Here is a 22,899-nt window from a genome sequence, read left to right as displayed (position 1 = left end):
AACTTTTTAAATGTATAAAATAATTTGATAGTACTCAATTCATGCTAGCCTAATTTCATTTAACTTAACCAAAAGCTGAAATAAATCTTGGATAGTGTACTCATAGCCTTTTAAGTAGTTGGCTAACAAGTTATATATATATATATATATATATCTCTCTAAACCTATTGTTGGTGATCTTGCTATGTCAACAAGTGGATGTAGCTGTTTACCTGGCTTATCAGTCTGAAAAAGTGAAGAGCCACAGGGTGTCTGGGAAATGTGTGGTAGAATGCCTTAATAGCAAAACTTTGGCAAGATTTATACAAGTCAGATGAATAACTATTCTGTAGCTTTTGCACATGATCATCATTGATCCATTGGCATTCTGTAGATTATACGTATTCTTCCAAGATGTTGACATAGGAGAACCTTTTCATTATGACAATTGCTTGAGCTTTTATCTGCTTTGAGTGAAGTAATATTGTTGCTCTGTAGTCACTTCTTGCTTTTGTTGATGTTCACAGTGCTCAATTTCATCTCCATGTTTCCATCCACTAATTTGATAGTATCTTCTTATAAAAAGTATACAGTCGAATTTAAGATTTTACTGACAGATGAAATGTGTCTGAGTTCCTTCATGTATTATCCACAATATCTTGTGCATATATACTTAAAAGCATAAAATGTTCTACAAAATAATTTTTTCATTTGCTTGACATTCAATAAATGAACTTGCAGAATTCCAAGTGAAATGCATTCTCAACTTAAGTTTCTTTCTAAAACATTCATAACAGTTAAAAAGTATGCATGTTCTTTTTTGTCATCTGTTACAGCAGTGACAGTCTAGATTATCTTTTACCATAGAGTCTGTTAACAAAACATAGATTAACATGAATTGGCTGTAATAGCTACATATGTAATTTTTTTTTTTAAAATCTCTACTCTTATCTCCCCTTTTTTGATTGACTCTTTTTACTATGTGAGAAGTAAGGTGACCTTTTATCAAGCTCATTATGGATTTGATCAGGCCCACAATGGTATGGCTGAATGGTGAGGTATAGGTCCTTACATATCCAGGATAGACCATCTATAAAAATCCTGGAGTTTTTCAATCACCCAAATTCAAACCTAGGTAGTGGTGGATACAAGTGGAGCAATACGGGAGCTTAAGCCCTACCAAATGACAAAAAAAAATTAATTAAAATTTATTTGTTTGAATGTCAAATTGTTGTCTTTAAAAATCTATGATGGCAAATATGGTTTATCAGACCTCTGAAATGTAATCATTGCATACATATTAATAAAAAGTACAGTACTTATTAAACATTCAAATATTTTTAATTTTGGATACTTCTGGATCCATCCCTGATCTTACATCCTTCCAGAAAAGTAGGCAGATGCTTTAACTGCCTCAGTCATCCAGCTGGCCAAACTGACATTATGACATTATGAAAGGTTTCATGCAGGTTGAAAATTAGAGTGCACAAGACACTAGACTGGAAATACACAATTCATGTGATACATTCATTGTGGGACATCACAATTAGTCTAGAGAGGAAAAAAATCTAGATACTGTCTACATGATGGTACTTCAGCAAATACACCAAATCTAAACATTGAAATGTGTGTAGACTTACTGCATATAGTCCACTTTGTAGACTTGCCTTAAGGTCATAAATCTTACTTTTGGGAAATCATGAATTAGCAATGCATTCTCAGGTTAGCAATGTATTTCAAGAATGTAATCAGTATAAAAACTTTATAGATTTATCAAATAAGATGGCATTCCAATTACTCAATTAACAATTAAATGGTTTATGATTAACTCAATTACTTTAATCAGTAATAGGCTTGCTAAAAATATTAATTATTATAAATACAAGTATCATAATTTACCGATTTTGTGGATATTGTAGCTAATATATTTGAAATAATTTCTATAGTTCCTGGTGATACATGAAGGGCTATTTCAGTACAGTCAACATTAATATGTTGCTTTTTATCTGATGGACAACTATACAGGAGATTAATTTCACATGGTGTAAGAATCTGTTTTAATAAAAAAGAAAAAAATTGTAAAATGAAATATATAATATTTTATTCACACACACAAATTATATGTGGAATACGCATTTTTATATAATTTAAATCAATTAAATCATTTAATATATTTGAAAATTTAAAATTTTATGTTTATAACAGACACCTAAAATATATCATATATAATATTAGTTTAGGTAATTAATTACTGCTTAATATCTACAGTAGAGCATCGATTATCCGAATCAATTGGAAACTGGGATTGTTCAAAAAATTGATTTTTTGGATAACCGATTATGTACAAAAAAATATATTAACCCATCCCATGTTGAAATTTGTTCAAATCCTGGCACGTCCTTAAGTACCCTCTCATGGTCGTGCCAGTGCTGCCAGCTAGAACATGCACACCAACAAAAATAATATTGAAGTAGCCCAAGACATAGCTGTGAGATCTGGAAATCCTCTTGACACAAAATTATAATAAATTATATCCGAATTAATAATTACCCTTTTCTTATATCCGGATATAATCCGAATATAATACGAATTATAATAATATTGTTCCCCATATCGACTCGAATATTTTCCTATTATAAACATCCTGCTAAAAACTGTCCTGGATATAAACATCCTGCCTAAAAACGGTCCTGGACGAGAAAACATGCGTCCCCGGTCGTATAACTGTCAACTATCCATTGTTCTTACACCGAGTACAGATCATCTTGCAACTTAAGTTTATAGTTAGCGCCCGAATTCGCCGTATTGTTTCCAATCCCGGGAACACCTATGGCCTAAGCACCTGCACGTGACCAAAATTCCCAGCCAAAAAGCTATATATAAGATGTTTCCTTCCTCCCCCGGTGGAGAGTCTTTCATCGATTAAGATCGAGTCGCGATCTTACCCTGTGTGCCTACGGAATATATTTGACTATTGTGCCTCAAGTACCATCGAACCTTCCCTAGAAAGAAATATTCGATCATCGTGACGAACAGCATATTTGAATTACTGATTGTCCAAGAGGTATGGACCCCACTTATGTGAACTCTCTCTCTCTTTGTGCGATAGGGATATATAGCTTTATATATATATGTCACCCCTTTTAAATGTCAGATTTTTGTAACGTATATTTCGTTTTCCATTAAATCGTTGTTATCCTGTTAAATGGTGTCTTGTTTGCTCGAATATTCGCTTATCGTCTTACCACGACTCCACTTTCCCTCCTACACTCGACCAGATAAAAAGCAGTCCCGTCCCTACGGGATCTCTACCGACAAATTAAGCCATTTCTGACAAGTGGGCAAGTCCCCCCCGACTTGTTGCCGACATTAACCAGAGGTCTGACCTCGTCGACCCTCCTTGGTACCCACATAGCAAAAGATTGCAGCACCACAGCACTAGCGGAAATTTAAATTTGCTGACTGGAAAGCTTTCGGTTAATCGCTATTCGGATAATTGATGCTCTACTGTATTCTGAAATTTACAATTTTTAAACAGAATTTGATTAATTAATCAAAAATTAAATTTTAAAATACCGTAGTGATCACTAAACAAGAGAAATCACCAACACTGTCTTTCCGGTATCAAAAGTTGTGAATTAGATAAACCAACTTTATACAATTACAGATATTCTATCCAAACCTATTTTAGACAATCCCTTAAGTGTTTATATATTAATAATTTACTCCAACTCAATTTAGACTTGCCATGAAAATTATGTAAAGTCAAAATTGCTAAGTTCAAAAAACTAAAGTTATTCTTTATTCAGTAATATATTTCGCTATTCTGTGACTATTCTCAGCTTTCAACAAATACAAATACAGGTAGGCCTCCTACAACGCGGTAGATACGTTCCTTGAAAATACCGCATTGTGGGAAATCGCATTATAGGAGACACCAACTTAATACAAAAACTGGGATTCAGTTCTAAAAAGAGAAAAACTGCCTTTTATGGTGTAACATTTTCATCATTTTTTAAATTTATGTACATAAAAAGCTTAAATAAAATTCAACATCATATAAAAACTAAAAAGATTATGATTTCAAGTCAAATTCAAAAAGAAACATAATGTTATGCTCAAATTCAGTCCTCATCGTCACTTATTATAGTTGTTCGAGAATGTTTGACTGGCCTTATTTCAAGATCTGAGCTTGTTCCATCAAGTTCCACTACACTTATGTGATCCGTTGCGATTTTTTTATTATGTGAAAGATAATTCGTTTCTAAATATCCTAAACTGCGTTGTAAAAGTACCGCGTTGTAGGAGGCCTACCTGTGTGTATATTCCGTATATTGTAGTTTTAATTTTAATCTGGCAATTCTTATTTATTTAAAGTTTAAAATAATAATTAAAGCTATTCTTGATGTACTATAATTACTTCAACTTGCAATTCAACTAAATGGATAAATAAATAAATGTATTTATATGAATATGTGGTTGCAATACATCAACTTATGACTAACAATGCCATTTATTATCTTTTTGAACATATATACTAGATATCATATTCTCAAAGTTTTCACTATTTTCTGAAATTTTTCTATTCATAAATAAATCTTTAGCTGTAATTGTCCTTTGAACTGAATGTGCATATAAAAATTACAAAATATTTCAGCATTTTTTCACTTTTTTTTCAAGTTGTACAGAAATCTTCAGAATAAATTAACTATATAAGTTGAAGACTTACTGTACATATGAGAAATATTGAAACAAATAAAAAGTTAAGAAATTTTTAAAAACAAATAATATATATTTATCACAGAGTCAATAACTTGTATCTAATATAATATAAAGTTTTTAATAAAAATGAGAGCATTTTACTTGAACAGTTGTATTATTTCTATGAGAAGGATTATAACAAGCAGTAAATATTTGCAAATCTTTAATTGCTCCAGAAATATTAAGTGCTCCTGGATCCATTATCAATTTCATTTCTACAGCATTCTGAAAAAAAATATAAAAAAATGTTTAATATAGTATGCAAATACAAAATATCTAATAGATTTTTCCAAAAAAAAAAAAAATTCTAAAATATTAATACCACTAACTTTTAATGTTAATATTTTAGAATTTTGTTTCAGTCATTTATCCAATGATGATAAAATTTACCTAAAGTATCAACAACTTAAAGTAAAACAAACAGTTGATACCTAAAGTATCAACCATCGTTTATAATTTTACATTTATATTTTAATTAAAAGACTACCTTAGAAGAAAAAATAAAAAAAAAAAAAAAAAAAAAAAAAAAATTAGAAAATTCAGGGTGAAAAATAGAAAATTCAATTCATCTTAAAATATTACAATATATATTTTAAAAATTGCAATTGAAGACAAATATAAACTAAAATATTATGTCTTCTTGAAAATCCTTTTCAAGCCTAGGAACACAAAACATTAATGGTGTTGATCTTTTCCCATATGCTCTTATATGCCTACATGTAATAAAACCATTAAACTATTTTATTTTATATTTGTTTGCAATTTTTTAAATCTATTTTGTAATATATTAAAGGAAAAATTAAAAAGAGTAGAAGTGTTTTATTTTCATTTATGTTTTTTATTCTATTTATGAAGTTGATCTGCATGTACTTACTTTATATCAAATCACAGAATGCAAATCTTATTATATAATGCTATCTATTAATAACATGAATGATAATATTTTATCAAGTTATAACAATCTATACTTTAAATTTATACTTTGTAAAAAAAAGGAAACTGATAATATTAATTTTCTGTCCATTTGAAAAGGTAATTTTAAGTAAATTCTGAATTTTATCAACTGAAGATATATTATATAATGAGAACAATAAATTTTTCTTACAGTACAACAAAACATTATAAACTATCAGGTCAGTCCATAAGTCCATGCCATTTTTATGATCTTGAGAAAAAATCTTGTTTTGCTGTTAAAAATGTCAGTCTAATGTGATAATTTTTACACTGAAGTGTTAAATTGGATCTCATTCATATAATACTGTTCAGAATTGTGAACATTTCAGTTGTTTATTTTTGTTAAAATGGAAGTAACCGATGAATACAAAAGACATGTTTTATACTTTTTATTTTTAAGTGGTGAGAATGTTACAAATGCAGCCAAAAAAATAAATACTGTACATAATCAAATTGTAATTAGTGCAAGGACTGTGCAGAAGTGGTTTGAAAGATTTAGAAACAATGATTTTAGTGTGGAGGATAAGGCTCGTACTGGAAGACCCGTTGACTTTGATGATGATGCTCTCTATGCACTAGTTGAAGCAGAACCATCTTTAACAGTTGATGAAATTGTGGAACGTTTAAATTCATCCCATGGAACTGTTCATAGACACCTACAACAAATCGAAAAAGTTTCAAAGCTAGGAAAATGGATACCACACGAACTGTCAATAGCTAACCGACAACAACGTGTAAACATTTGCACGTCTCTTTTATCTCGTATTGTTTTAGAACCTTTTCTTGGTAGGCTGGTTACTGGAGACGAAAAATGGATCCTCTATAATAATGTGACGAGAAAAAGACAATGGATGGATTGCGACAAGCAGCCAAAACCGACTGCAAGGTGGGTTGCATCCAAAAAAAATTCTTTTGTCTGTTTGGTGAGATATATCAGGTGTAATTCACTTTGAGCTGTTAGAATCTAATCAAACAATTACAGCTCAAATGTATTGTGAGCAATTAGAGCGTTTAAATGAAAAATTGAAAAAAAAATCAACCGTTGTTAGTGAACAGAAAGCAGGTTCTCCTGCAGCATAACAATGCCAGACCACATGCTGCAAAAATAACTGTACAGAAACTTGAAAGCTACAACTGGAAAATTTTACCTCATCCACCATATTCGCCAGATATTGCTCCCAGTGATTATCATCTTTTTTGCAGTTTGCAAAATTTTTTAAAAGGGAAAACTTTTGAGGATGAGAACAATGTAAAAAAAAAGCTATTTCTGAATATTCTGATTCAAAACCGAAATCATTTTACAAAGACGGGATTAAAAAGCTACCATCAAGATGGCAAGAAATTGTACAAAATAATGGTGAATACATTATAGATTAAAATAAAATTTAATTAAAATTTTTTGCTGCTTTTTGTAGATAAAAATACGCCTGAACTTATGGACTGACCTGATATTTAATTTCTTATTAAGGATATGTTGTTATCAATAAATAAATAAATTAATATCTTCAAACTAAAAGCATTAATTTATTTACTTCTACTAAAAAAATGAAAAAGCATTTAAATTATATCTACTGATCATTGTTTATATTAAAATTTTATGTATATTTAATACAATTTAAATTATTATAGAAATGTTACAAAGTACTAAACTCATTAAAATTTTTTTAAGGTATGATGTTTTTGTTTAAATAAATGTTCATATAAAACTTAAAAAGTAGATGATTATCATTAGAACAGCATTCAATTTAAACAAACAGTTAAATGTAAAAAATTTAAATTTACCTTAAGAACGATGATATTGGAGTTAATATTTTCAATATCTTCAATTAATATTAAATCAGGTTCTTCCAATGTGAAAAATATAGTTGTGCGATTGGTTGGAGTATCCTCACCTTAAAGTATACAGACAAATAATAAATAAACTATTACTATTGTTACTATTTACAGACAATGAATTTAATATTTTATTTTAAAAAGTATTAAATATATCAATAACTTATTAATAAACAAAATTCAAATATAATTTTTTTACTATTTTATAGAAATTTCCAATACAATAAAAAAATAAAAATGTTATTACAACCTGTAGACAAAAGTAATTCTTAATGACAGAGTATTGCTTTGTTAGTTTTAGTATGTTTGAATAAATAACAAGACACAGCATCTGAAACTGTTCTTGGTGTCATATGCATGTCAATGATGTAACATAGCATTACAAATGTCAGTTCCTAAAAGAACCCTTTTAATGTTTAAAATTGCAAAAATTTCCACACCTTGGACGAAAATAATCGATAAAAGAAGTTATATCATATATTTGAAGTTAAAACTGTGTAAGCCTCATCTTTGCTATAATCACAGATTTGTAATTTAATTTACATCTATTCATCTTTTATTTTAGTTATCCCAAGTTCTGGGATTATTTTATTAAATCTCAAGTTATCTTGACACATTCCAGTCTAAAAGATCATTTGCTTAACTACATTGCTATAATTATTAGATTGCATTCCGTAAGTATATATATTTAATATTGATAGTGATTTTAACATTAATGTGGCTGCCCGCCATAATGTTTGTCCTAATTTTAAGTCTAATGTCTTTCCTTTGTTCGCACCTTTAATCATCCAGCAACAAATGTTTTAATAAATTAAAAACATTTTCGATCGTTTTTAACGGTCTTCTTCAGTTACAACTCAAATTAATAAATGTGCATGCGCAACTATAAATATATCATGCACGACGCCTAATATACATATATTACAGAATAAAAGAATAAAATTATATAACAAAAATACGTGGCCGCATCCCTTGTACGTTGTTATTGTTTATCTTTATAAAACGATTTCCATGCCGTTGATAAAGAGTCCGCGTCTCTATGATTGATACATCCCGTTTTTTCTTGGGCTTTATATATTTCTAGTTTTTCTAGATGTTTGATTGTATGTCTATTGTTCGTCGGCTTGATGATGGAAGCATGGTCCCACAATACCTCAATATCTCGTTGCCTGGCGTATGATGCTAGAACCGTGGTGTCTAGATTCTTATTAATCGAGTACTGGTGTTCTTTGATCCTTTGTTCTAAGTGCCGTAAAGTAGCTCCCACATAAACAATATCCGAATCAAATCGTTGGTCCTTTATTGGTATGGAGTAAACCCCCGTTAACGAGTTCCGATCTTCTCTTTTCTTGTCATTCCTTAACATTTTGTAAACTGTCGGATTACGTCGGTAAATGATACGTATATTATTGGCTTTAGCAACTTCGTTTATTATTTTGCTCTTTGCTCCTGGCCCCTCACCGAGTCCAGAGAATCTTATTCCGGATATTGAATTCATCATCAAAGGCATGAATAGTACTGAACAGGACTACATCCGCTGGAAAACACGTTTCCGTGTAGCTCATGAAAAAAGGGTTAATTTTAATACTAGGCAATTCTTGGCAACCATAAGCAAAGCGCGCCAATGGCTGCAAAGTAATAATGTGGTACTCATGAAAGCAGATAAATCGAAGGGAATAGTACTTACCAAACGGGATACGTATAACAAGAAAATACTAGAATACATCGAGAACACTGATTGCCAGCTAGCACCCTGCAACTACTTGGAGTCATCACAACGGAGAGTCAAAAGATTCACAGCAACCCCGTTAGCACGCCTGTTGCATATGCAGAAAGCTACAGTCCTTGCTCCAAAGGCACCAAGGATATTTGCTTTTGGAAAACTCATAAACTGGGTTGCCAAATATGACCTGTTATAGAAAAATGTAATTCTTCGACGTTTCGCATCGAAAAGCAATTAGTAAGATTTATTCGTTCTAAAGAACAAAGTCACCCTTTCTCTATCACCAACTCGCTACAATTGATAGAGAAGCTCAAAGACATTGCTCTCAAGGATGATGAGTACATGACGGTTATGGATTACGAATCATTATATCCCTCTATAAAATTACCCCCATGTTTCTGTGCGTTAAGGGATTTCCTTTTTAAAAACATCGAGAATTCATACAAATACCATCAACACATCCTGGAGCTGTCTGATTTAATATGTTATACATCCTTCTTTCAATTTGAAGGGAGAGTTTTTCTGCAGGGTAGAGGAGTGCCAATGGGTAGTCCAATGTTGGCTATACTATGCGATTTGGTGTTACGACAACTTGAAAATACTATTCTTCCCGGATTCCAAAAAGATATTATTCTATACACCAGATACATAGACGATATATTCATTCTATGGAATAATAAGCACAACGCTCAACGATTCCTAAATGATATCAATGATAACCCTTACGGTTTAACTTTACAACTGGACCAGGAAAGCTATAATAATGTTCATTTCCTCGATATTAACATCACCTGCGAAGAAGGGGAAATCAAGACGAACATTTACCGGAAACCGGGTCTAAATACTATCATCATCCCGAATCAATCGGTAGATCCCAGGCATATTAAGTATGCGGCATTCCGATCTTGGATCAAGCGTGCCTACACTCATTGCACAAACATATGTGATACCTACAAAGAATTGGATTACATACTCGAAACAGCAACACAACAAGGTTACCAGAGAAATATAGTAGAAAAACTTATCACAACGTTCCAGAATCGGGGTAATCACTCTCCTGCGGATAACGGTAAACAAAAAGTGATAATCAATTATTATCCCTTCTTGAACAAAATAATAAACAAAGTTGCTAAAGCCAATAATATATGTATCATTTACCGACGTAATCCGACAGTTTACAAAATGTTAAGGAATGACAAGAAAAGAGAAGATCGGAACTCGTTAACGGGGGTTTACTCCATACCAATAAAGGACCAACGATTTGATTCGGATATTGTTTATGTGGGAGCTACTTTACGGCACTTAGAACAAAGGATCAAAGAACACCAGTACTCGATTAATAAGAATCTAGACACCACGGTTCTAGCATCATACGCCAGGCAACGAGATATTGAGGTATTGTGGGACCATGCTTCCATCATCAAACCGACGAGCAATAAACATACAATCAAACATCTAGAAAAACTAGAAATATATAAAGCCCAAGAAAAAACGGGATGTATCAATCATAGAGACGCGGACTCTTTATCAACGGCATGGAAATCGTTTTATAAAGATAAACAATAACAACGTACAAGGGATGCGGCCACGTATTTTTGTTATATAATTTTATTCTTTTATTCTGTAATATATGTATATTAGGCGTCGTGCGCGATATATTTATATTGCGCATGCGCATTTATTAATTTTCGTATTTAGTTCCATTTTATCGTTCTTTTATTAATTTGAGTTGTAACTGAAGAAAACCGTTAAAAACAATCGAAAACGTTTTTAATTTATTAAAACATTTGTTGCTGGATGATTAAAGGTGCAAATTTTCATATTTCCTTTGTTCTTTCTCTTTCTAGAACATTATGTTGTTTTTTTTTAATCTTCCCTTGGTTAACAAAGGAAGGGTCTGTTCTGAGAACCTTCTAGAACAATATAATGGAAATCACATGGCATGTTAGTGGGGGAAAGTAAAAGTTCCCATTTTTGAGCCAAACAATCAAATCAAAGGAGAAGGACAAACTTCTCATATGGTCCAGGAAGAGAGACAAAGAATCAGGAATGGGGCTTGAGGAAAGGGCTATGCTTTAGTGAGTATTGAAGGCTTCAACTGAAGATCCAATAGTAGTACTCTGTATCAAGTAAAGGACCCTCATGATAAGTTGAGAGTAAAGAAAAGAAAGGCAACAAAAATGTATCATGTAACTAAAAGAAAGAGAAGTAGGAGGAAAGAAAGAAGGAATTTTATATAAAAATCTCCTTGTGGGTCCCTTCTCCTTGGCAAGAGACTTACCGTATCTCTCCCTTCAAGTCTCCTTTTTAGATTTTAAAGTAGTTGTAAGGTAGTATTAAAATTTATATTCTTGTTACGCATGAACAGATCTTATTTGTAACCTCAAGGCATTGTGACATGTATCAAATCACTGGTAACAGATCATAGCTGGAGTCCTTGCCTTATAAAAGATCCCGTAAATATTATCCCATACAAATAAATTTGTTTCATTTTGTGTTGTATATCAAACATTTCTGTTGGTGGTTTTTTCTTTTGATCCTGCCTTTGTTGGCAGACTACATCAACATACATAACACACTAGAACTGTAGGAATTTCAAATTCGTATAGCCATGGAAGAAGATTGTGTCGCCGCCTTTGGTAAATCCAAAAGTTGCCACCAGGAGGAACTTTAAACTTAACAGACCTGACAACCTGACCTAAAGACCTCACTTTTAATTTGAACCTCGTTCTGTGTACATGTTTCGATTTTGTGTTCAACTGGTACTATTGCACCGTAGCTCATGTAACCTAAGAAATTATAGATTAAGTTATTGAATTTTTTTGTCTGTAGCCTGATATTGTATCATAAGGTAAATCATTGTCTCCTCAATAAGGAACGTGGCAATTATCTACAAACTAGCCCTACAAAGATATTAAACCATGGGTATGCTAATATTTTGATTTGTTACAATAATTTGTTGAAAAATGAACTGATCAATGCAGAAAAAAGAATATTTTTATTTAAAAACTAAATAAAACTACTTAAAACATTTCATACAAATTCTAGTAACAAAATGTGTGGAAAGACAGTGCACTTTTCACACTCTTTTTCGTATTTTTTGTATGACTCAAATGACTTATTTTTACATTCTGCAATTCTGTATTGATGACACACATTTAAAAGGTGGTTCTTTAATTCCTTCCCTCTGTCATTTATTTACCTTCTGTATAGTTTCTGCAGAGTTTAGAGTAAGTTCTTCAACCAAATTTAGGATGAAATTCTTCCAAATTATAATAAACCAAATGATCACCATAATTAATCAGACTACATTTTCACTATTATTATTAATTATTAATAGTAGTGACAAATAGCCTGATTAATTACAGCAATCATTTGGTTTATTACTAATACATCAGGCTTAATGATGTTTATATATATTCCAAATTATATTCTCATGTGCAACTTTTTTGAATATAATCCATTAATTTGTTGCAGAAGGATCCAGTAGTCAATAAATAACTGCCACAAACTCAGCACACTTCCTTCATTTATATGATGCTGTGCATATGGGGTCAATCTTCTTTCTCGGGAAAAATATTACATGATGCAATGTCTTTCAGCAATAAGAAATGACATATCAAAAATCTCCTACATTGTTCCATTAGCAAGCTACATTGTTATTAGATGATACTTCTACTGATGTTCCTTTATTTCCATAGTTAGGTCTATGCAATGGCAGTGCTAACTTCCATTTTTTCCTCTAGCAATGGATGCAGACTATATGTTTCTATAATCTAGATTGTCAATTGCATCTTTGGTATCAGAACTCTGTTGTTCCAGAACTATACTGGACTATTTTTTTTGCTATCATTGCTAGCAGCTTCTAAAACATTCTGATGATTACTTGTTGACTTATCTTCACAAATGTTTTGTAAAACTTTGAGGATATCTTCAGGAGAATGTATGTAACAACATGTCACAATGATTCAATAGACAAGATTCTTCTCATAAAAAGAAAGAGAACACACACAAAGAAATCATTTTTTATAACAGACAAAATTTTTAAAAATGCAACAAAACAGGAAGTTGATAAATCTGAATAGAATGCATATTTTCTCTCCTCAAATTACAAACATTCCTTCTTTTATCATGCTGAAATATATTTTGAAACAATACACAATATTAGTAATATAACAAAACTGAGTTTTAGTAAACTGCAGTTTTAGCAAAAACAAAAAATTGGTTTTGAACAGGCAAAGAAATTGGTATCATTGTGTTTATTTGCCTTTTTTGACTTTTAGTTGGCAGTAAAGTATGCTTGGATTTAAGATGATTCCACATAATGATGTCCTAACAGAAAATTTTAGTATAACATTAAACTTTGTACATAGCACCAATTTACCATACTTGACATTTTTAAAACATCAAAACTGTAATTATTGGGGGTAAGCCTCTTCAGCATAGTTGGCAGTGCCTATAAGCAGAATATATAAATGCTTTCACTTTTATTATGCAAACTAAGGTTATTGTTATTTTCATTATTCTTAAAATGTAGTTAATGAGCTTAATGCAGACTGGAAAAGAGAAAAATACCAGTCACAATTTTTTCAGGTTGCTTTCCTAGCCCAGTGATGTATTATTGGCTACAAGACTAAACAGTACTATAAAAATTGGGTTTTACTGAAAATCAGTTAACCAATTTCAAGAATTTCTGGTTTTATTCCAACACTAATATCTCCCAATATTTGGCAACAACACAAAATAAAAGAATTTTCATAAAAAGCCAATTAACATTCATTGTGACAGTAACTACAGATGTAGGTATATTACAAATAAAATTATCAATTCATTTGTAGAAGAGTCAATTCTTCCATAATATTTAAAGTGTAAAATAATAAAAACTAAATAGAAAACATCATCAAAAACTAAAAATTTGCCAAAATTAAAAAAAAAAAAAAAAGCACACAGTCAAAATGACTACTCACATAGTTCTAAGTGTTAATGAATACAAAAAAAAATGCTCATATTTACTGAAAAAAACATCTTTCTAAGAGATTTATCATCATAGCTATAATGAGTTACTTGTAATTTGTAAAATAGCATAAATTAATAAGATGTCACTAATGGATATAAAAGTTGATTGTATTTATCTAGTTGGTCAACAGTGTAAGAATTAAAACTTTTGTATTGTAGGTTTTTGAATTGCTGATTGTGGGTTTTCTTTTGCTAAATTTTTTTTCTAATCAGGTTAGCACTAGTAAGTCTAGTAAAAATCATTTCATATATCTTCTCTAGGCAATTTACGCTACTTGATTGGGATTCTGGAAGTTTTAAAAAGTTCAAGATCTCTTTTTGGTAATGTACCATAACCTTGTCACAGATTTGTCAAACAATCTGTCTACTTTACTAAGTAAATAAATTGGTCCTTGCAAATACACATGTTTACAGCCCAGCCACGATTTGTAAAATGAGATGCAAGTTAAGTTTAGTATTTTTGAAAATTGTGTTACTCTAATTTTTATTGAAATTTATGAAATGCCAATTCTTTCTTTGGGAAGAAAGTTCAGTACTAGAAAAAGCAGTTTTAATTAAATTTCTCTTACCAAGAAACTCAAATATCAAATAAACAGCCAGATTCCTTTATAAGGCTATTTATTAAGGATAAATAAATAAAAAATTACTAAGCAATTTGGCAAGAAACAGGCTGACATCCCTTGTTAAATACAACAGATACCAATAACTCTGGGGTAAGGTATTTGTCTGTATTTTTGAGATAAGATCTTGCATCATATGAAAGATATATTCAGAAATATAAAAATATGAAATACAGTAGAGAGTCATAAATCGGCACCCTGGTAATCAGAATGGCCGGTAATCAGCACGATTTTCAGTCGGACTGTGTCGTGCTGAATCGAACGTTTTTGATACTAAATTTACTTCTAAAGTATAATTTTCATGTTTTTATATTCTTCAATATATTTATTTTGTTTGTACAAAATAAAGAAATAATTTTTAACGATACGATAGCCTCGATTATTATTATAAAAATTTTCGTTAGGCTTAAAATCGACGAAAATTCAACGCGAAGCGACACGCAACGGAGAAAAATTCAACACAAAGCGACACGCAACGGAGAAAAGTTCGAACATCGGACAGGTTAATATATTTTTTCGTACATAGACCGTAATCGGAACAAATCCCTAATCTGAACAACCCCAGTCCCCAATTGATTCCGATTTTCGGTTCTCTACTGTACTTCTATAACCATTTAAAACAATTTTAAAATATTGCTTACTCTGTTTAGAAGCAGCAGAAGTTTTATCAATATTAGTTTTAGTGGCTAATTTATCAGTAGATGCTGCTTTAGATGATTCAGGTTTAGTGGCAGTTTCTAATTTTTCATCTGTTACTGATTTAGTGAAGAAATCACCAAGTTGTAACAAATAGCCAAGATGTACAATTAATTGAAAACTAAATATTTTCACATCCACTGAAATAAGGAAAAACAAAAAAAATATTTTAAAAATGTTAACATTTTTAAAATTATACAAAAAAAAAAAAAAAAAAAAAAAAAAAATTATTTTCTCTTAATTATTTAAAAAGAGTTGTAATTATGTTAAAATTTCTCTTTTTAACATAAGTACAACTCTTTTTGTATGAAAACTGTTTGCTTATCCTATATTTAATTTCACTTTTCACATTTATATCTAATTTTTTTTTATTTGCATAAAAATATGATGATAAATATTTAACATCTTTTTTAATCATTGATGAGACTATGTCTCATCTATGAAATCGCACTTCTGTCAATGGCGAAACACCTTAGAGGTATAAAGGAGTACATGTCAGGGGTTGCAATTTGGCAAAATATTTGGTGCCCAAATCATGCACATACAAAAAAACCAGACTTGTAGGTAGTCAGGGAACAAAGAACCGAGACAAAATAAAATACAAAATGGCAACTCTGTTTCTACAAACAGGCACTAGTGCAAGATTCGCACATGTGTTCCTTGTTGGAAAGTTGGAAATGTGAATGTTGTGAAATCGAATTTTGACAAATGTGTAACACATATTACACGTGTAGTCTCTTGTTCTCATCATTTCGATTTTCTCGTGTGTTGCTGACACTTCATTCGGATCCCTTTGACCCATTAATTTCACCAAAAATGCCTCATGGACAACTTCATAATCATGGCCATGACCGGTGAAATTTCAACAATCACACTCAAAACCAGAGATACCAAAAAAGATTGGAGAATGAGAACAAGACCCACCATAAGCATTGCAATGATCCCACTTACCGTAGCCAAGAAAAAGCCTGTGAAATGCAACCCATTATAACCACAGTGGCAACGAAACCAGTCATAATCTACGCTAGGACCCAGAGTACCAGTGTCGGCTTTTCCTCATTGGATAATGCTCATTTTTCTCTTTTCCTTAGAAAATGGTATGCAGCCGAGCCAAGTATCTGAGACATAGTCTAGTCCCAAAAATGGTTTTGCCATTTTACTTGTTTTATATTAAAATTTAGACTCTTGATAATTAGCACTGAGTTCAGCGTTAATGCTGAACTCAGTGCTAATTATCAAGAGTCTGTACAATTTTGGTGTGAGTTTTTATTTATCTATTTCTATCTTAAAATTTAACTTCCTTTTTTAAAACCATATCTAACTTCCTTAAACTCAATTTGGTCCCTCTTATTTTTTAAATCTTTACTCTTTAAATCCAATTCTAAAGCCTTTTTTATTCCTAATTTCCTTTATTCTCACTAATCAATAATCATCATCCATAGATATCACAAATCACAATTTTTCTCTGGCTGTTCCCTGGAATAAATCATAATACTGATACAAAATGGCATTGGTTTAAAATTGACTACAGTGACTGAGACAAGAACAGCAGTCAATTTTAAGTTCATCCATTTTTATGCTAGCAGTTTTCATACAAAAATGAGTTGTAATTATGTTAAAAAGAAACATTTTATAACATGATAAAATAGCTAAAATATATAGATTAAAATGTTGGAGATTATGAAAGACAAATTAGGAAGATGCAGATAGCTGCAATGAGAATACTTTGAAAAAATGAATACAGTTCATATTAAAAATTAGATTCAGAGATTGTTACTTTAGATATAATAGAGATAGATAAAAAAAATTGAAAGAGAACATGCTTAAACAGTAAAGTCATGCTATAATAAAAGATGAGTTTATGTTTATTAGAAAGACGTATTGTTTAGTACTAGAGCAGGGGTGGGAAACCTTTTCGTTCATGAAGGCCACTTTACAATTCATCGTCCTTTATATAGGCCGCATTGAAATTTTTTTGTCATTTTATCCCTAGGCTTAGGCCGCTAAGTAATTTGAAAGTTATGTAATAAATGAAAGACAGGTGAATAAAAATTGAAAAGAATTACATTTTAAGTTATTTTACTTCAGTAGGAACTTTTTATACAAGTAATAAGTAAATAGTAGGTCTTAAAAATATATATATCAACATTTTCATCATGGGCCGCAGAAGGCCACACTTGTTTGCCCAAAAGGCCGCAGGTTCCCCATCCCTGTACTAGAGTTATACCTCTAAACACTACATCTATTCTTTTAATCATTTATTAGAGCATGTATTAGTTTAATAATAAGATTTTTTCATCTTATTAGTAAAGATATGTTAGAATTAGTGCTAGAGGAAGGATTAGTTAACAATAAGGTAACATAAACAAAAACATAATTTTTATTTCAAAAATTATTTCATAAAATGAACATTTTTGATTTGTTTAACAATTTATGAAGTTGCATTCTAACATTATCCATCTGCAAATTGCAGAACCAGTAGAGGTGATAGAGATGCAAGTTTGTGTATGCATCGGGTCATGTGGTAGCCAGTTTTGGGCTCAACAAACCAGCAGCTGACTTGGGTCGTAAATGCTGTCAGCAATGGTTCACAGCAGCCCAACTTTTGAAAAAGCATAGAAAATGCCTTGAAGATGACAAAAAGCTGAATACCACCAGTTAATGGCTGGGGAATGAGACCATATCCTGAAACTGTACAACCTCAGTTTGTCGACGTGTGCAATTGCCATGTGTTGGGCACAACATGATTATCATCCAGCAATGTGTGGCACGATGGATGCAGGAACATCTGTAAATATGCCAAAGAGGGAGTAGATCACACTGGTGCAAGACACAGTACAGACAGACAGATTCATCAAATGGTCTGTTCAGACCCGTTTGTCACAGCACGTGACATCCAAAGCTGCTTGTCACCATCAATGAGTACCATCTGTGCCCATCTAAATCATTTGTAATAGGTTGCATGAAGTAAGGCTGCATGCACAGCAACCATAACCGGATTGCCATTAACTACTCAACATAGGGCTGCACACCTGGCGTAGTGTCTTTGTCATCACAACAGCATCACTGAATGACATCGGGTATTGTTTACAGATAAATCCTGCTCCTGTCTGTGGAAGAATGTCAGCCATGAAGTGGCAGTATCTCAAGGAACAATACGTGCTAGCCCATATAAACAATCATCATCATTATAACCAGATACATATAATGTAATGTTATATATACTGGAAGAGGAGATCGGACTGGAGGTCCGAGTAGTGTAATTGGCAATGCATCTCAGCCCTTTTCACTGAGTATCTCCACACCGGGCATCATGTTCAATCAATGGACAGCCCTGGTATGTCTTGCCATGTAGCAGCCTGTATAGCTGTATGCGAAGGATATATTCATTACTGAATAAACAAGTGTCTGTTGCATATCTTTGTCACCTCTACCAGTCCTGCAATGTGCTTGTGGCTAAACACATTCCTTCACAATGTTGCAATTTCACTTTTGATGAATGTATATTAAATATAGTTAAAGGTTAGGATGTAACCTAATTTTGTAACCATTCTAATTTAGTGTAAAGATTAGAATGCAACCTTGTTAAACAATTTTTAAAAAATGTTTTATGAAACTAATAATTTGTTGGATAAAGGTAATCGCCTTTATTTAATCTAGAATTAATTCAGTTTTGTCTCTCTTACAACACAGTATGATAAACTGAAAGACTAAAATAATAAAATCCAATCTATTTCATGCTTGATTATTATTAAATTAATTAAGAAATTAATTCAATTATTAAGGTCAATAAAATTTTTAAAAAATTAGAATTAATATTTTTATAATTTAAAATAAGAATCTACTCTGGATTATTTAAGTTGTTACTATTAGTGATCTGCTGAAAAAGAAAATTATCTAAAACTTGCACATCAGATAACTTAGAAAAATCATGTTACAACTAAATTCAAAAAAATTAGCATATCTATTTTGTAATATTTTAGTAAAACTGCATGCATAAATCTTAGTATACATAGGAGGGGTAAAAAATCCTGACTTATTTAATACACAATATACTCAAAAGCTCAATTTAATTTTGAACTAAATTCAATAATGAAATTTTAATTGCCAATATTTATTGTAAATAACAAAAAACAATATTTTGTTTTATCAACTTGATTATAACCTGGTTAACTCAAACCAGGATAACTTGGAAGTCACATTTACTCTAAGGCATTTTCTTTCCCCATTCATCTAGCATAACATCAAATCAAACTGATTAACTCTAAATTTGAATTTTTTTCTTTGACTGATTTGAGTTAACCAAGTTCTGCTGCATTTTTATCAAATGAAAAACTAATTTAATTATTAGTAAAGACAGATTAAACTTCTTTCTCAAAAAACTTAAACTTACTTGTTGCATCACCAGCTGCATCTTTAATAAAATTTACTGTAATCATTTTTTGACCATTTTTATCTTGTTCACTATTTTGTTGCATTAACCTAGTTAATTTTAAAGTATGTGTTTAATAGAATTTTTAAATATAAGAAATATAAACTGTTCAAGTTACAAATATATAATTAATGATATTAGAATGGCTATATTAATAATGTTATTTTTTATTCAATATACATTATATTTCAACATACATAAGATGACTTCAGCATAATAATAAAAACTAACAAAATTATTTAAAATAAAAGTCTTCAATGATAAATTTAGAGTGACATATCTGTATTTGTACCTTCCTTAGAAAATTCAATACAATTCAGTATTATTAAATATAATAAATATTTAATTGTAAAATTACTGTAATCGTAAAAAATTACTAGAAAAAAAACTGCATCCAACTGAATTATGATAAATTTTTTAATTGTTTTAGATATAAAATTGAAACTGCAAAATAATAATTTTTATATTTGTGCTGTTTAACAAGCTATTTATTACAAATTATGTTATAAATATTGAAAAGATTTTTATATCTTTAAAAGATATAAATAAAAAAAAAAACTATATTCTCTTTCTCAAAGCTGAATCATCTTTCAGTGTGATCAAAAAATGTACCATGCATTTTTTGATCACTCTTAGCAAAAAAAAATTGAATTATATTTATATATTTACTCACGTGTTACAAACTTAAAACATGTTACAAACTTAAAATATACAATACACAATATTTAATATTTTAGAAAAGATGTCACAAGTTTATTAATACTACAACAGTTAAAGTAAGTAAAATATGTAACTAAGATTCAGTAAGGATTTACTTATATATTAATAAAACTGAACATTTTCATTTGCAAAACTGTTAATAGTTCAACTTCTGTACAAAAACAAAATTCTATATTCTAAAACTAAATCATTATTTTTAAACATCTGAGCATAAACAGAGATAAAATAAAACATCTATACCAATTCTAATATTACACACAATAGAAAAAATAATTAAAATTATTATTAAATAGAAATAAAATAATTTAATCTGTATTCATGTGATTGGTAATAAACAGTTATCAATCACATGGATTAAAAATTAGAGACTGATTTGAATTTCAGCTGTTTAAGTGTTTTTCTATATTTTATTTTTGTAAATCCTTAGTTTCTTACATAAATGTAACAATTTGTGTATTTATCATTTTTGAGCCTTAACTAAGTTAAAATGCTTTGTTATAAGAAAATATTCATTACAAAAATCTATACTCAAATATATCCTGTTTTTAATATTTCAATCACTACACCTGTATCTCCATTAATTATGTCAAATTTAATTTCTGCATTTCTCTCCTTAAGACAGTTATTTAACAGAAGTGTCTGAGCTATGCAAAGAGTTCTGAATTTACCTAAGAATTAATCATTTTTTCTATTTTTCTCAATAAACATTATTTAATCATTTTCATGTGAAAATATCTTTTTATATATTACAATATGAAGAAAATAGAAAACAGATAAAATTTTGAATATCATGATATGTTTAATTCAAAGGGTGACCAATCTGTCTGTCTTCAAATCTAATCTTTTAGAATGTAGATTTAAAAATTTCTATTTTACAGTGTTATATAATTCTGTGTTCAAAAAGAATAGAAATGCTTTCATAAAAATTAATGTATTTAATCTGCCTAATTATAAAATTGATTCTAATATATATATATGTATTTATGTATGTATGTATGTATGTCTGGAAGGTGAAATGAGATGGAGATATCGATAGACTATTGGCAATCCACAACTCCTGCATGGTAAGCAGGAATTATGGATTTAACTCAAACTGGTCAAGTCAAATGACTATATATATAAACCAGCATTATTTTCAATTATTTTATGTAAAAATTGCATTGATTTGAAAAACGTTCACTCATTAAAATAAAATGTTAATCAGTGGCAACAGCATGCTCCATTACCAAACATGGTTTAATGAAGGGTTCCACAAAACTTATGAGTAAGTCACTCAAAACTTTCTAACTCAGATTTTTTGAAAAAATTTGAGAAGCACACTGTCAAGGAGGTTTCGTGTAGTGACAAGATAGGTCAAGTTTTCACATGTCAGAGGACGTTTTCTGGAAAGGGACAGTTGGCAAGTCATTCTGGACAAGTCGAGACAGGTATGCCAACCGAGGAGGACCCAATAGAAAGCTCAGCTCCGGATTAGTCAGCCAATGGATCTAGAACTTAGATATAAGGCAAGGCAATCGTTGGAACAAAGAAACTAGCCTAAGACTGTAAAGAGAAACACACCTGGACTAAGACAGTGTAGTTAGTAGCAATCAAGATGGATCACTGTGTATCTCTGTAAATAGTGTTAAATAAACTTAATTTGTGTTCAAGGAATCGTAAGGTGTTCTTTTTGATCAGAGGACACGATTTGAACTTTACTGACACTTTCTCTTTGCTCAATAAAGTTTCGTATCAAGGCTTAACCAAACAAACAGTATTATTGAATTCTATGAAGACAATATTGTCATGAATTTGACTTGCAATTAGTCTTCTCCTAATAGCACTTTAAAAAATGTATCTGTGTGTTTCAATAAATACACACACTGCTACTACAGGAAAATTTGAAACAGAAAAAAATTATACAAGACTCAAAGACTTACAGTGAACAATATGTACACAGCAACAAAACTATTATTATATTTTGCCAAATGTCCATTTAGACCAAACGATCGCCTTAAACAATCGAGCTATAAATTTGCTATTATTAATAATGAGTAAATACTAAGTAATTTGGTACTAGAGGTAGATGTTAGGTGCCATTTCAAGGTATACATGAAATATTTTTAAATTTAATATGAAACTGAATTTTATTAATTTGCTTGCATTGAGTACAATATGAAATATAA

At 30.6% G+C, this 22,899-nt stretch overlaps 1 protein-coding gene across 3 annotated transcripts in view; it reads right to left on the bottom strand.

The window, feature by feature from the left end:
• The window catches only part of Vps13 (vacuolar protein sorting 13C), a 273,667-nt gene that overhangs the window by 133,976 nt on the left and 116,792 nt on the right, over positions 1-22,899 (bottom strand). For all 3 annotated transcript variants that reach the window (XM_067287043.1, XM_067287044.1, XM_067287045.1), the window contains exons 35-39: positions 19,976-20,064; positions 15,528-15,722; positions 7,477-7,586; positions 4,843-4,965; positions 1,879-2,031 (exon numbers count right to left, since the gene is read on the bottom strand). In XM_067287043.1, the coding sequence (XP_067143144.1) occupies positions 1,879-2,031; positions 4,843-4,965; positions 7,477-7,586; positions 15,528-15,722; positions 19,976-20,064 (670 nt within the window). The remainder of the gene's footprint in view (positions 1-1,878; positions 2,032-4,842; positions 4,966-7,476; positions 7,587-15,527; positions 15,723-19,975; positions 20,065-22,899) is intronic.

Source organism: Centruroides vittatus, unplaced genomic scaffold (assembly GCF_030686945.1).
Source record: "Centruroides vittatus isolate TY-2023 unplaced genomic scaffold, ASM3068694v2 scaffold_435, whole genome shotgun sequence".
In the NCBI taxonomy this organism is placed as follows: domain Eukaryota; kingdom Metazoa; phylum Arthropoda; class Arachnida; order Scorpiones; family Buthidae; genus Centruroides; species Centruroides vittatus.
The sequence above is the reverse complement of the archived record's forward strand: the minus strand, read 5'-3'. Positions and strand labels throughout refer to the sequence as shown.